The 16,139-nt window shown below is 57.9% G+C and overlaps 1 protein-coding gene across 1 annotated transcript in view; it reads left to right on the top strand.

The window, feature by feature from the left end:
* Positions 1–16,139, top strand: part of CDH4 (cadherin 4) — a 154,507-nt gene that overhangs the window by 95,938 nt on the left and 42,430 nt on the right. The window contains exon 6 of the mRNA XM_060033317.1: positions 9,709–9,881. Within this exon, the coding sequence (XP_059889300.1) occupies positions 9,709–9,881 (173 nt within the window). The remainder of the gene's footprint in view (positions 1–9,708; positions 9,882–16,139) is intronic.

The raw sequence follows: 16,139 nt of genomic DNA, 5'->3' as shown, positions 1-16,139 counted from the left end.
TCCTAAAGGTCGTGAGACTTCGCGTCCGGGTCGTCTCTCTGCTCGCGGACACCCGGGTGCAGATGCTGTAGGCTTTGCTCTAAAGGTCGTGAGACTCCGCGTCCGGGTCGTTTCTCTGCTCGCGGACGCCCAGGCGCTCCTGCACTGCTTGTTGGAACGGCTTTCATTGAGCTGCGTTTGTACTTTTGTCAGAACTCAGTTGGGCCTATTTGTGGGTCTGTTCCTGGGTTCTCTGCTTCTATCCGTTGATCTGCGTGTCTGTCCCTCTGCCAGCCCCGCACTGCCTGGGTGACTGCGGCTCCATGGGAAGCCTTGACGTGGGGCGGAGTCGAAGGCTGTTGGGACGGCGCGTTAAGTGTTCAGACCCTGGCTGTCGCCTGTGTCCTCCCCAGGTGGACTGTGCACTTGGCAGGTGGCGTCGCGTGGCACTCAGCCACGCTTCTCAGAATCCAGGCGGCCGGCCACCATGTGGCCAGCATGCGGCGTGGCGGGGCCTCTGCCAGCTACTCCCTCTGTCTCATCGTTAAATGGAAGTAATGGTAGCGCCCACCTCCTGGAGTCAGCTGAGGGCGCCCACCTGAGGCTCCCGACACCTGTGCTATCGTTAATCGTGTTATTAATATTAACGGGTATTAACTTATTAATATTGTTAAACGTTCTTACTCAAAATATTAGTTCATTTTCCCAACTCCAGCAAGTACATTGTCAGGTTGAACCTCAGATTGAACCATAAGACTCACTTAAAACCAGCTGTCCTTTATGTTACGTTCCAGCGTCCCTCGGGCCACCCTGCTGGTCTCCCTGATGGCCAGGCTAGACCTCAGACATGCGTTCTTCTGAATCATCACGAGCTCCCCATTGGCCACGTCTGAACAGTGGCAGTTTCCCAGCCTGGGCTGGGCTCCTGTCCCCAGGGCTGATGGGGAGGTTTGGGTGCACGTGCCTCTCAGGGATCTGCTGGATCCCGGAAGCATCTGGGAGGCGGGAGGGAGGATGCACAGGAGAGGGGAGGGGGAGGGGCCAACCCAGGGTGAGGCCACAGCCAGGCCTTGACCAGCCAGCACCCAGCAGCAGAGGGCGCCCCAGAGGAGAAGGTGGGGCCCCGAGGGGCTGCGGGAGCCCATCCAGGTGCCGGCTTCCCCATCAGGTGCCCACTCACCCTGGACCCGAGTCCTGTTCCCAGAGCTGGATCCAGGGGCAGCACTGCAGGGTGGATGCTGAGACCCTGGGAGGCCCTCCCCTAGGGCGGCTTTCTTCCTCAGAAGCAAGAGCCCTCCTGCCCCTCGGGGTGACCCTCCGGGGTGCAAGCACATCTTAAAAGGCTGAGTTCTGAGTGAAATAAGTCAGAAAGAGAAAAACGAATACCGTACGCTAACATATATATATGGAATCTTAAAACAAAATGATTCTCAAGAACCTAGGGGCAGGACAGGAATAAAGATGCAGGTGTAGAGAATGGACTTGAGGACACGGGGAGGGGGAGGGGTAAGCTGGGACGAAGTGAGAGAGTGGCATGGACATATATACGCTACCAAATGTAAAATCGATAGCTAGTGGGAAGCAGCCGCATAGCACAGGGAGATCAGCTCGGTGCTTTGTGACCACCTAGAGGGGTGGGATAGGGAGGGTGGGAGGGAGATGCAAGAGGGAGGGGAATGGGGATATATGTATACATATAGCTGATTCACTTTGTTATACAGCAGAAACTAACACACCATTGTAAAGCAATTATACTCCAATAAAGATGTTAAAAATAAATGAATAAAATAAAAGGCTGTGTTCTGCTCCTTTGAGAAGAGGAAACAACAGATTAAAAACAGCAGCTGGGGGGGCCTTCCCTGGTGGTGCAGTGGTTAAGAATCCACCTGCCAATGCAGGGAACACAGGTTCAAGCCCTGGTCCGGGAAGATCCCACATGCCGTGGAGCAACTAAGCCCGTCCGCCCCAACTACTGAGTCTGAGCTCTAGAGCCCACAAGCCACAACTGCAGAAGCCGACGTGCCTAGAGCCTGTGCTCCGCAACAAGAGAAGCCACCGCGATGAGAAGCCCATACACCACAACAAAGAGTAGCTCCCGCTCGCCACAACTAGAGAAAGCCCGTGCACAGCAACGAAGACCCAAGCAGCCAAATAAATAATTTAAAAAATAATAAAAAATAAATAAAAACAACTGGGCTCCCTGACCTGAAGCTTGTGAGCCCCGACTGCCTTGTCCCTCTGCTCTTCCTGAGCTCCTGAACCTGACTCGGGGCAGTGGGGAGGCCCCACGTCTCTGCAGGAGGCCTCAGGCTCCCCCTGCAAGGGGCGCACCTTCCGCTGAAGCTTTCATTATGCAGCCATCGCAGAAACACAGCACTGACCAAGGGCCTCCAGATGCTGGGTCCTGTCCTCAGGCCTCCCGATGGGATAACCTACTGCAACCTGACAGTCCTGTGACACAGGCACTTTGGAGATGAGGGAATGAAGGCGCAGAACAGGTAAGTAAGGACACAGCCAGTGACAGGTGTTACCAAACCAAACTCGGGTCCGCTCGCCCACACGGTACAACCTACTGACACGAGGTTGTGGTGAAGGAGAGTGCAGGTGTTTCCTGAAACAGCTCCAAACGAGGAGAACGGGTGGCTTGTGCTCAGAAACCCCGCACTCCCCAGAGGCTTTCAGCAGAGCGTTTTTAAAGGCCAGGTAAGGGAGTTGGCGGTCCCCGGGTACGTGATCAGCTCGTGCAAAATCCTCTGATTGGTTAATGGTGAAGTAACAGGGTGGGGTCACAGGCGTTCACATTACAATCCTCAGGCTCCAGGAGGCCTGTGGGCTACATGCTCAAGATCATCGGGGCTACGTCCTCATAACTGGAGCCCCCTTCCCTCTGCAGCAGCCATGGGTCCACGCCCTTTCCGACAGGCTTCTCCAGCTGGAAATGGGATTCACGGTGTCACCTCCTGCCCAGAGGCAGCCTGACCAGTCTCCTGGCATCTCTCAAGCCTTTCAAGTGTGTTGACTATTTTTTAACAAAAGGGCTCTAGTTGGAATTTGTGCTTTCCCTAACCCCTTGTAACTGTGTGAGGGCCTATATTATAAATTTTGAAATTAATGTGCTTTAAAATATTAAATAGAGAAATCTACGTGCTGCAAATGAAGTCAAAGAAACCTTCATCTGTGTAATGCAGTTTCTGCTTAAATAGATTATTAGCGGGCCCCGGTTATTTATTTCTTGTATCTCTGTGCTGGCGGAGTCCCCCGAGATTAACGCCACGGACTGATGCACAGATGGCGCCAGATACTTGAAAGTCATCTGCGTGTTGAGAATTTAAATCTTTAGCCTCAGTGATTTGAGCAGAAAGCCAATTACGGAGCTGAATTCGTTTTCAAATTAACCTGCAGTTTAAGGTTTGTGAAATTAATCCTTTAAGGCGCATGGCAGCGTTTGCACACGAACTCCTCAGAAGAACCAAGAGTTTGCCTTCTCCCCCTTTTCCTGCTGGCGCGATGTATGAAGAGATGTCCGGCGTCTCGGGCAGCGGACAGCGTGCCCTCTCAGAGGAAAATACAGAGTGATGTTCAGTTTCGTTAAGAAAAATGCAGGCCTCTCTACTAGGGGGAGAGGCCCAACGAGGCCTCCAGAGAAAGCCCTAGAAGGATGATTTTCTCCTCGTTCTCACAGCCCAGGTGATGGGGGCGAGACCTAACTCTCCAGTTACTACCGATGCTGCTGCAGTAAGTGGTTCCTGGCAGAGCGCTTAGCTGGGTGACGCGGCTGAATCGCTCCCTCCCTCCTGTGGGCAGCCCAGGTGTGCCATGGCGTTGCGGCTGCTGGGCGCTCACGGCTGCCTGTGGACCAGACCCGCCCCCACTGGAGAAGGCGAGAGGATCGGGGGACCTTGATGCCAGGGTCACGCTTTCCCAGACACGCGGAGGCTGGCCCTGCTCACACCCCGAGACGTGGTGTGGCCACTGAACACTTGCTGGAGGGTTCGGGAAGGGGCACCCTCAAGTGTAAGGGGGAGACTGAGGCACAGGACATGGGCAAGGGGGGCAGAAGCAGGGTGCCACCAGGGCAGAGCCTGGCCCCCAGATCAGCAGGCATCGCCGAGTGCCCAGAGAGTGAGTGGAGGCCACCCCCCCCCAGGCAGCTCTCCAGGCCTCAAAAAGGAGTTCCTTCTGCCTCCGCCCCACTCTCTTCTTCTAGGAAGGAAGTGAGAATCACGGAGCCCTTGCTCAGTTCCAGGGCCCTGCACATTGATAGTTCATCTGGGTTTGTTTCCATGGCCACCCTGCCCGTTGGCCTTTGGGCTCAGAGCACTTGGGCATGCATGGGTCACCTGACCACGGAGTGGTGGCCATGGACCAGCCAGGTTTCCAGAATCTTTCTTGAAAGAAACCAAATTGTGATTAAGGCTGAAAAAAAAGTCCCATCAGTTGCCTTATTTCTTTTTTTAAGTAACATTTTACCTTCTGTTAATCAAGTGATAATCTTTGGAGGAAACTTGAGAGATACAGAGAAAATCACAAAGAAAAGCATCACAGTCTCCCATCTTGCCTGCCGCGCAGAGATTGCCAGGAGCACGTTCGTCAAAGATCCCTCTGGTCTTATCTCCCTGCACGAACATGTTATATTAAAGAACACAGTTTAGAAACTGGATTGTTTTCCGTTTTGCTGTATATCGTGAACATTTCAAGCGTCACGAAATATTCTGGCTTTAAACAGTTCCGTCGTGGGAATGTACCACGATTTGTTTAGCCAACACCCAGTTGTCAGGCGTTCGGTGTCACGTACTAGTTGATCATGCTCCTTGCTTATCTGCACCACTGGATGTGAGCTTCGCAGGTCAGGGACTTTTTTTTTTATTTGAGACCATTGTTGACCCACACGTGCTTGTGCAGCAAAGGACAGAGAGAGTCCCTCACCCAGTGTTTCCAACAGTAACGTGGAAATAAATGAAGACCAGCCAGTGGGAACCAGCAGAGGCTGTGTGTTCAGAGCAGGGGGGTCACCAGCCACCATCACGGGCAGAGACTCGAAGGCGGGCAGAGGACCAGGGAGCTTCATGGTAGAGAAGGGGGCTCAGGTGTGCCTTGGTGGGGGCTGGTAGTGGGGACCTAGAACGGGGCGTCCCATGTGAATATCTGGGGGTGCGCTTCAGCTTCTCTGGCTGATTGCTTTTAATCTGCATCTGATGACTCTGTTATTGGAATCTCCCTGGTCTGGTCCTGGTCAGTTCTTTGTCTCTGTTTTCAGTCAGGTTTTGTCTTCTTGTGTGCCTGGTTCGTGACGTACTGTGCCTTGTGTATGAAGTTGTAGAGGTGACTTGAGGGTAAGATGTTACCTTTGTCTGTGAAAGATGTGCTTTCACTCCTGACAGGGAGTCTGGTAACCTTAGATATCAGAGCCTAAGTCACCGTAATAGAGCTGTGCCCCCGTCGGCTAGGACGGTTCCTTTCCTGTTCGCCCTCACTCCCAGCGCGCTGCCCTTCCGGGTCCAACCCAAAGACTCGAGCATTTTCCAGGCTCCACCCTCATATGGCAGGCCCTAAGCGCAGTGTTTTTACCCCCATTCCCATCAGTCTGTTGAAAGCTCCATGTAGCTCTTCAGCTGTCAGAAGCCGATTTGGAATCAGCAAATGTCTTTTTTTTTTAATGTTTATTTATTTATTTGGCCGTGCCAGGTCGTAGTTGCGGCACGTGGGATCTTCGTGGCCGCGTGCAGGATCTTTAGTTGTGGCGTGTGGGATCTTAGTTCCCCAGCCAGGGATCAAACCCAGGCCCCATTGGGGGCACGGAGTCTTAACCACTGTACTGCCAAGGAAGTCCCTGGAATCAGCAAATGTCTTGAGAGGAAAGATGGCCCCCAGTCTCGGGTTCTCCCTTGCGGCCTGCCCCACCCTCCCTGAGTCTGTGTCATTGTATCTCTCTAGTGCCCTTAATGAGGTGTTTTTACTTCACATTGGGTCCGGTTTTTCTAGTTTTCCTCAGGAGGAAGATGGGTTTAAAATAACATTGTCCACCATTTGCTAAAAACAGAACCTCCTGGATTTCTTTTAAATACTTAATGCCTCTGGGGAAATTCTACTGATAATTAAATTCATTAAAATTGGGTTTACAGGGCTTGCCTGGTGGCACAGTGGTTAAGAATCCGCCTGCCAATGCAGGGGACACGGGTTCAAGCCCTGGTCTGGGAAGATCCCACATGGCCGTGGAGCAACTAAGCCTGTGCGCCACAACTACTGAGCCTGTGCTCTAGAGCCCGCAAACCACAACTACTGAGACCACATGCCACAACTACTGAAGCCCGCATGCCTAGAGCCCATGTTCCATAACAAGAGAAGCCACTGCAATGAAAAGCCCATGCACTGCAACAAAGAGTAGCCCCCCTCGCTGCAACTAGAGAAAGCCCACACACAGCAACGAAGACCCAATGCAGCCAAAAATACATAAAATAAAATAAAATAAAATAAATTGGGTTTGCACACTGTTTGAGAATAGCCATTGCGTGAAGTTAGGTGGGTGTGTTTGATGAACGTTTTTCCTGAGGTTCTCAAAACACTGAAGTTCCGTATTTTTTCCCCTAGAAGACACTTAATAAAGACGTGTTGAATGAATGAATAAATGTCCTAGTGGGTTTGCAACATCTTGGTCTGACTGCAACCAGTTCTCCATGAAATCCGGTGAATGAGTTAGCATTCTCACTACCAACCCTCGCCCCCCGCACTCCTGGCTGCATGCAGTCTGTGTTCTCTGCGTGTCTTCAAAACATAAATTTGACCTGCTCTCCTGATGAAAATACTGCCCTGTGGTCTTAGAATAAAGTCCAGAATCCTCGCCGTGGGCCCAGCCCACCTCCAGCCCCATCACATGCCCCCTTTCCCCGGTTCCTCAAGCGTTTGGAGCTCTTCTCTGCCCCAGGGCCTTAGCCTCCTGCCCAGAGTACCCCCCGTCCCCTCCCTACCCCACCACCCCCATCTCTCAGGTCATCCCTGCTTCCTCCGTAGCACCCCACATACCTCATTATTCTACATATTCATTCATGCTAGCGTTCTTCCCCCTTCCAAGGACTTATTGCAGCTGGCGATGATCTGTGTCTCCCTGTTTGTTCTCTCTGTCCTCACTGGCATGTTCGGGGTGGGACCTCATCTGCTTGTTCTCTTCCTACGTCCTGAGCACAGAGCCTGGTGTCTGCACACAGCAAGTGCTCACTCAGTAATTGTGGGCTGAGTAGCCCCGCACACTGGAATGTCATTCAGCCATAAAAAGGAGTGAACCTTGAAAACGTTAGGCTCCTCGAAAGACGCCAGACACAAAGGCCGCATAGTATATGATCCCGTTTATGAGCTGTGTTCAGAAAACGCCAATCTGGAGACAGAAGGTAGATGAGCATTGCTGGGGGCTGGGGAGGAGGAGGGAGCAGCCCATTCATTCATTCATTCATTCATTCATGCGTGCATGCCGTGCCGGGTCTTAGTTGCGGCACGCAGGACCCTCGTTGCAGCATGTGGTATGCAGACTTCTTAGTTGCAGCATGCGGACTCTTAGTTGCGGCAGGCATGCAGGATCTAGTTCCCCGACCTGGGATCGAACCCAGGCCCCCTGCACTGGGAGTGTGGAATTTTACCTACTGGACCACCAGGGAAGTCCTGGGAGTGACTCTTAACGGATACAGGTTTCTTTGGGGGTGACAGAATGTTCTGGAGTTAGATACGCTCTATTGACAATTGCACTGACTTGTGCACTTTAAAAGGGTGAATTTTCTGATGCATGAATTACATTTTGAGAAAAACTATGTAAATCTGTGGATTGAACAAGTCAGGGGAGGGAGGCGCTGCAGGCCTGGAGCTCCTGGGCCCTCGCTTCCTGCAGCGTCCCGCCCCACCCAGGCTGGGACTTCCCGTCTTTTCAGTGTGAAAAGTCTGGTCCTGGGCCCATTCCTCTCTTGATTGGTGGATGAGAATAGAAAACCTGTGCCCTGTAGACAGATTTCCACTTTCCTGTCTCTCTTTGCTCTCCTTTCTGTTGTATCGAATGCATTTGCTTTGAGAAGCTTTTATTCAGTAAAAGCTGAAAGCTAAAGCCAGTTCCCAGTCAGGCCCTCGCTGCTTGCGGTGGGGCTGGACGCGGGAAGGCAGGAGGACCTGTTCTGCACACACATCCGCGCAGCCAGAACACTGGTAGGATTTGGAAAAGGCTCCCTGCCCGGACCACGCAAGGGTCTCCACCACTGTCTGCCCAGTTCCTAGCACCATGCCGGTCCAGAGCAGGTTGCCCAGTGCATGTTTGATGACCAAAACACCCACCCGTCACCACCTTGGATCCCAGCAGGCCTGGAGGCCCGGCTGCACAGCCAAGCCCCAAGCCCAGTTCAGTCTCAGCTTAAGCCAGCGCCCCCAAGAGGATGGTGCCCACACTCCTTCCCCCCGTGGGCCCTGGGAACATAGAGCTGAGCGAAGGACACGCAGCTCAGGACTAGGGCCCCATGCCTGGCTCCAGGGGCGCTCACAGGGCCGGGCGCCCGTGCCAGTCAGAGCTCTGGGTTGCAGGCGACGAAAGCTCAAACTGAAATGACGTGAGGCAAGAAGGGGAATCTATCGGTTCAGGTACAGAGTCTGTAAGGTACCGTCTCCTCGATGTGCTGTGAGCCTAAAACCGCTTTATAAAAGAAGCCCTAATTGTTTTAAGCATGGAGGCAACAGCTTCAGGTGCCGCTTGACCCAGGGGCTGCCCGGTAGGCGGTGCTCACCAGAGCCCCTCTTGGTTTTGTTTCCTCCGAGATGGCCCTGTCCTTCACTCTCCTTCCTTGTGGCACAAAGTGACCACAGCCCCAACCTCACACACTGACCCAGCCGAGGCCAGCAGCAGGGACAGTACGCTGGTTTCCCAGTAACCCTGCGAGCACCTCCACCTTGATCACAGGCCCTGACAGAGTAAGATGCCCACCGTGGACCCGATCACTGTGGCCAGGGGAGGGGTGTGCTGTCCAACCAGGGCCTACCGCTGTGGGGAAAGGAGGATGCCAGTAGGAGCCCCACGTGCCGCTCTCAGGAGTCAGGGGACCTTGCCGGAGCGTCCCCTGCGGACCTCAACCCTGGCGTGTGGATGGGAAATGGCGTGGGCGGCTCGCTGCCCCGGGCTCGGAGGTGCAGGTGACCACGTGTCCTCGCGCACCCTGGGTTAACTACTCTATCTGCCCCTGTGCCCCGTGTGCACAGCTCCCCCCACCCCCGAGGGGGCTCTTCTCACTTAGCTTCCTCAAGTGCCTGTTGTGCCCCTTCTGTACACCCAGCCCTGCTTTTTACCGCGTGCCGAGTCGCGGCCGTGCAGTCCTCCACGTGGGATCTGGATCCTCGGCAAACGCTGCTGGCCAGCGCCGTGTGGCTCAGGAGGGAGAGTGCTGGGCTCTGAGCCAGAATCGCTGGCTCCGCTGTCCCCAGGCGGCTCCCCCTCCTCCAGGGCCTCCATCTCTCTGCCTGCTGATGACCTCAGAGCAGACTTGAGCTCGGCAAGAAACCCGCCGGTGGTTCTGCAGGAGTGTGTGGGGCTGGGAGGGACGGGGCACTTCCCAGGGCCTGGCAGGCCCCCAGCCCGTGGGAGGGGAAGGACTCACACCATGTCCAGCCTCCAGGGAGACATGGTCCCGGCTGACGTCTGCCAGGGTGCGGGCGCGGGCCCGCAGTGGGTGTGGTTGGTGAGTCCCACGTGCGCTGCCGTCTCTGTTCCAGGCACCTACGTGATGACCGTCACAGCCAGCGACGCTGATGACGGCACCACGGCCAATGGGATGGTGCGCTACCGGATCGTGACCCAGACCCCGCAGAGCCCCTCCCAGAACATGTTCACCATCAACAGCGAGACAGGGGACATCGTGACGGTGGCGGCCGGCCTGGACCGAGAGGTGAGGAGGCCGCCGTGGGGGGGCGGGGGGCGCTGGTGCTGCCGCCGCTGCTGGGGCGGGGGGACCTTTCCCACTAGGCACAGCAGGGTGTCTCCAGGCACTGGGCCACGTGGTCCCGCCTGGGCGAGGCTTGGCAGGGACCGTGCCCGGCGGGGCTTAAGCTGCACAGTGTAAATACGTCTCTGGGACCCGTGTCAGTGGAGCTGTGCGATGGGGCAGGTGGGCCAGAACCCCAGGGCTCAGAGCAGGCCTCGGGCGGACCCGGGGCCTCCATCTCACGTCCCAGAGGATCCAGCGAGGCCCCAGGACCCTCCCCGGGACCGTGATGGGCGCCTGCTCGGCCCGGACAGGGCCCTGCAGTTGGCCCTTGGAATGAGGAGCTGCTCCATCCAGCTTCTAGAAGCCTGCTGCCCTCAGCTAGGGAGGTGGTCCCTCGGAGGGGAGAGTGACGCCGCATGGGGTGGGCCGTCAGGGAGGCGAACCATCCCCCGTCTCTCCCCACCCAGGGTCCCTGACCTGCCCCGGGAGGGAGGGCATCCCCATTGCCCCCAGAAGACTGTACCACAGTGTTTCTCCAGCCTCTAGCCTCACTCAGGGTGTCTTCACACCTTTCGGGAGAGCAGTGAGGTATGACCGGGGCCTGTGCATGAATGCAGACACTCACACGTGCTCTCGCACACGCATGCACACGTCCTTCTCCATGGTCAGCATTGGAAGCATTGCTCCAAGGCAATTCCTGTCTGAGGTCCAGGGTCAAGGCTGAACTTGGGCACGGTGACCCCTGAACACAGGCAAGTGCCCCGCCTGCTCCTTCCTCACTTAGCAGTTGTGGGGACAGAGTGCTGTGTGAGGCATAGGGGATGTGGAGCTGGTTAGACGGTGGCTGCCCCAGGGCCAGGGGCGGGGAGCAGAACCTAAGTGCGTGTGCTGCAGTGGATCGCGTGTGCAGGCAGCGGGTCACGTGTGTAGGCAGTGGGTCGTGTGTGCATATGCAGTAGGTCACGTGTACCTGTGGTGGATCGTGTGTATTGCAGCGGATCGCGTGTATATGCGGTAGATCACGTGTATATGCGGTAGATCACGTGTATATGCAGTGGATCACGTGTGTAGGCAGTGGATTGTGTCCACAAAGTGGTGTTGTGAGATGAATGGAGCTGACTATGGAGAAATCAGGGGAGGCTTCTCAGAAGAGGTGGCCTTGCTCTGAGCCTTGGAGGCTGATAGAATCAATCATATTTTCTTCTCTTTGGGACTAAGGACCCGCTTTTCCTGAACGCTGCACACCAGACGTCTAACTGGTTCCGAGCGATCACAGATCCCACTGAGCGGGCTCCTCCTCTCGATCACTGAGCGCTGACTTTGCGCTAGAGGCTGCCGAGGGTCGGGGCCGACAGCAGCACACAGGGCGAGTGGTGTCCCTGCTCGCGGGGGGCTCACTCTGCAGAGGGAGAAACAGGCAGGAGGGATTAGTCCCCACGAGATAAACGAATTCAGGCAGCGGAGTGGGTTATAAAGAAAGAGCATCGCGCACCGTCCACAGAGGGTGGGGGCTGGGCCTGGAGCATCAGGGATGTCCCTGTTCTGTCCCGGGAAGGGAGTTGTACGCATGTCCCAGGGCTGTCCTAACAAAGGAAATTAGCCTCTGACAGTTCTGGGGACCAGAAGTCCAAGATCCCAGCGGCCTCAGGCCCCAGCCCGGCAGCAGAGGGGCCTGTCCTCCTCCCACGCAGGCAGATCCCCGCGCGCTGCCCGGCACAGCCTCAACGGGCCTCCGCCACCTCTAAGGAGCTTCTGTTCATTGCTTGATGAGTGTGGACTTCAAGTTCAGGAAACAGAGAGGCGGGGAGCAGGCGGTACCCAGCCCACGGGCCCGGAGCACCCGGACCTCCGTTAGAGATAAAGAGCAGCTCGGCTGCACGGCTCTGCTGGGAGCCTGGCTGTAATGTTGGGCCTTGGAGAAGAAAAGAGGCATTTCTGGGGCCTCTGTCTAGAGGACAAAGGGGCAGCACCCAGAGGACCCTTCTGGAAGTCTGCAGAGCAGGGAGAGGCCCCACCTCAGAAAGCTCAGAGAAGCTGCCGGTTCTGAAGATGCAGGGCGGCTCTGGGTGCCGCGCCCCTGCTTCCCTGAACAGGTGGGGTGCAGGCCGTTCCGGTTCGCATTTATTTATGAACAAACCAGCAGGTGTGGAGGGAGGGACAGACAGCCAGGAGCAGTGGGAGGAGGAATACCGCCAACGTTTCGTGGGCATTTCTGCTACTCGTTTTCCATTCTTTTGTAAGCGTGTGCCGAGCTCCCGCCCGTGGGCAGAGCCTGTTCTAGACACCCGGGTGCCCCAGGGACCCCACGGGAGGTCAGTGCGGGCTAGGCACTGTACAGTGCACGTTATCACATCTTAGTCCTTGAAACCGCCCTGGGGGGAAGTTCCAGTAGTAGCATTTCTTTCCAGGTGAGACAGGCAGGGCTGCAGGGGCTCTTAACTGCCCAGGGCTGCAGCGTCTCAAGAGAGGCGTGGCCCCCGGCAACCTGGATTCTTAACCCTTTCCAGGGGGCACCCCAGGAGAGGCTCCACCCTGCCAGGTGAGACACAGGCCACCCAGCTAGATCTGAGCTGCAGACAAACACAGATCGTGTTTCCTGCAAGCGTGTCCCAAATATTGCATGGGACTTATTCATACCAAAAATTGTCAGTTGTTTGTGTGAAGTTACATATAACTGAACGGTCCCTGGTTTTTTTTGCCTCGTCTGGCAACCGAGCCTGAGGCAGCCACCCCACTCTGGGCCCGGTGGGCGATCCCTCCTCCTCAGTGCCACAGCGGCACCTGGCAGGGAGGGGCTGACAGGCAGCAAGGTCCCCGAGAGCCGGGCCTGCAGATCACGGGGAGCTGGCCGGGCGGGTGGACATGACGTGCGAGGTTCCTGCCCGGGGAGCCATCAGGTCCCGTGAGTGTGGCCGGCACCAAGCGGCTGGGGCTGTCGCCGCGACACGACGCGCCCTGGAGCGGAAGCCGTAGCACTCGCTCGGCCGCTGGAGGCCCCTCCTTCCCCGGGAGCGAACCTGAACACCTGCTCCGCGGACAGCAGAGGCCGTGGAACCTCCCGGTGGGTGTGCCGGGCAGTGCACCCTCACTTCAGGGAGCCTGGTGGCCTCGTCCCTCACTTAACGCAGACCCAGGACCTCCAGAGCCACCCACTGTCTCAGGCTCTTGGTCGCTGCAGAATCGCGTGGACCTTCCTCCCGGCTCCAGCGGTGACCCTCCTTCCCCATCCTTGCCCTGCGCCCCCGCACGGCACCTGGCTGCCCGGCGCCGGAGGGACCGGCCCCGCCGAGTGGGCGGAAGCAGCCGGATGGCACCTGGCTCCACCCTGCGTCCTCCGGCCTCCACCCGGCTCAGTCCCGCCCGGAGGCCTGGCCGCTCCTTTGGGGCGGCCGCTGGGCCAGTCACGCCAGCTGTGCACCCACCTCCCCCCAGAGCAGGTGGTTGCTGGATCTCAGGCAGGTCAAGTGAAAGTCTGTACTGACTAGTGCGTCCGCGGACCGTGGGCTGCAATGATCGTGAGACAGCCGCTGGCCGCTCCTCCTGGCCACTTTCCCCGCTGCGCCACGAGCCCTTAGGCTTGGGGTGGGCAGCCTGGGAGGGCCCAGCCCGGGAAAGGACAGCCCCGGACAGAGGGAGCGGGGGAGGGTGGCGGGCAGGACCAGCGCTCTGAGGCCCCGGCGCCCCGTGGCCTGCCCCCGACCACGCAGCCTTCAGCCTTGAGCTCTCCCCTCTCCGGCCGTCTGGTCTTTTCCATCTTCTCACCAGACGTCACCTCCTCAGGGAGGCCTCCCTGACTCCCTCTGCTCTCACTGAACCGGCCCAGTTCCTGCAGAGCCCAGCGCAGGGGAGACGCCACGTGGGCTTATCTCTTCTGCTGGGGGTTCCCTCCTGCCACAGGCTCGGGGGGCCGGGCCAGGCCTGAGGCTGGGCTCCGTGCCTGGTGCGTCGAAGCTGCTCGAGAAGTGGTAGCTGTTGGCCCCACCGCTGCCATGAGGGCCCTGCTCCAGCGGGGACAGCACTGCTTGTCCAAACCTGGACACATGCCAGGGGTCTCCTCCTGCCTCAGCCGCCGCCTCTCCTCTTTCTGCTCAGGAATCCAGGTGCTTCAGTGTAGTCTCTGTTTATGGATAAGACGAGGCACAGAGAGGGAAGAAGCTTGCCCAGAGTCACACAGCAGGGAAGGGAAGGCTGGCATTTGAACGCAGGCGGCTCCCTGCCCTCAGCCTGTGCTGGGCTGCTGGCTGGGGCGGGGGTTGCGGGGAGGCGGGGTGTGTGAGATTCCGCCCGCCAGCGTGTCCTTTCCGAGATCTGAACCCTAGGCCTCCCCCCTCCCTCCCTTCTTCCCCTGCCCCTTCCTCTCTCGGTCTCCATAAGGAGGGTTAACCTCCCATAACACTGGCCCCAGACTGAGCTTTTCCTGGCCCAGAATTGAAGCGGGAACCGTCTCCCACTGTGAGTCCGTCTGACTTCTCGCCACTTGGATGCCCCTCAAAACTGTCCCAAGTACGAGGGGGGATCCGTGTCCAGGCTTTGGGAATCTCAGATGGTCCATGGACCCTGGAGTGGCCAGTGGAAAGGAGGCCCAGCTGCTGAGTGTGCGTCTCAAGGAAAGGGAGCATGTGTACTTCCTGGCAGAAGCGAAGGGCGTCCCTACGTGTTCACTCTGTCGACGACACGTGTAGGACCCAGCATGCAGCTTCCCCACACCCTTCAGTGGCCAGGACCCCCTCCCCGCTGAGTCTGTCCGCAAACTCACCTGGCTGGCCCATCGAGGTACCCTGTTTCTTCCTTTTTTACATGTCACCCGCACCCTGGCACTGGGCCAGAGCTGCCGCCACCTCCTGCTTAGACCAGGATGGCGCCCGCCCAGGCGCTCTCCCAGCCCCGCCCCCGCCCTACAGTCTGTCCTCAGTCAGCAGCCAGGCGATCGTGTCCACGTGCCAATCCGGTCATCGCTGCCTTCTCAAACCCTCCTGTGCCTGCCCATCTCCCCAGAGTGGAGTCCACGTGGCCCCTGCTCCCTCTCCACCCTCCAGCGCCTGCTTCCCCGCTCGCTGGCCACAGTGAGCCCCTGCCCCAGGGCCTTTGCAGGTCTGGCCGCTTTTGCTGAGCGCCGCGTTTTCGAGGTTCATCCACGTTGTCGCCGGGGTCAGTGCGTCCCTCCTTTTCCGCCGCACAGACAGGCCACGCTTTGCTCGTCCCCTCGTCTGATGGTGGGTGTTTGGGCTGCTTCCCCCGTGACAGGTGCTGCTGCGAACACAGGTACAGCACCTGCCTGAACGCCTGTTGCTGTTCTCTCGGGTGCACGCCTAGCTGTGGACTTGAGGTCGTAACATGTAACTTCCCAGGACCTGCAGCCAGCTTTCCACGGCGGCCACACTCCCTTAGCCTTTTGGGATAAGTCTCGATGCACTTGAGTGAACAAGGTCATCAGTCTTGGGGCTCCTCCTCTCCCAGGGCCCGTCTCGTGGGTCCCCAGTCACCTTCTCGGGCCTTGGGCAGACACCCGAGGGCTGAGCACACGAGAACCAGACACAGGCAGGAGGCCCGGCCCTTGGTGTGCTCTGTCTCCCAGCAGTGACCCTCGGCACTGGGCACAGGCTGACCCAGCCCCGGGAGCAGTGGGGACGGTGGGGTCCAAGCTGCCCCGCTGGCTGCGTGTCCCGGCGGCCCTGCGTGGAGAGGGCTGAGCGCGCGCAGGGTGCGGGAATCTTTGATGCTTTTCTCGGGCAGGCCAGCCAGATGCATTATTGATGGATGTTCTGCAAAATTTAAATGCTGAGCTACGGGGAGGTGAGTGAAAACCCCAGGGACACCGCTTGCGGTTTTCTTCCCTCCTCTTGAACTTGAAAACTGGCAAGTCGCGTTTTAATGAACTCACTTCGGCACCACCGCTGCGCGGCTCCAGGGGATCTGCACCCGGCAGGAGCAGGGGCTACTGCTGGGCAGCGGCCCAGGCTGGCCGGCGGGGGCACCTGCTCGGTACACCCACGGGTGGCAAGCGGCTGTCGCCAACCATCCTTCAGCGGGCCGCCCACTCCCCCACCCACCTCCTTCCCGCTCCACTGGGGTGGGCGTGTCGGTAGGGAGAGCAAAGGTGGAGGAGGAACGCCGGCCGGTCCAGAGCTGGGCCCAGGGTCATCTCTTAGTCCCAGGAAGCCGGTTGCTGGGATCCAGCCTCCAACCGCCAGGCCCCAGGCACACGGCTCACCAGCCCGG

This window comes from Delphinus delphis, chromosome 15, assembly GCF_949987515.2.
Source record: "Delphinus delphis chromosome 15, mDelDel1.2, whole genome shotgun sequence".
Classification (NCBI taxonomy): Eukaryota; Metazoa; Chordata; class Mammalia; order Artiodactyla; family Delphinidae; genus Delphinus; species Delphinus delphis.
Note: the sequence above shows the minus strand (reverse complement) of the source record. Positions and strands in the feature narration are given on the sequence as shown.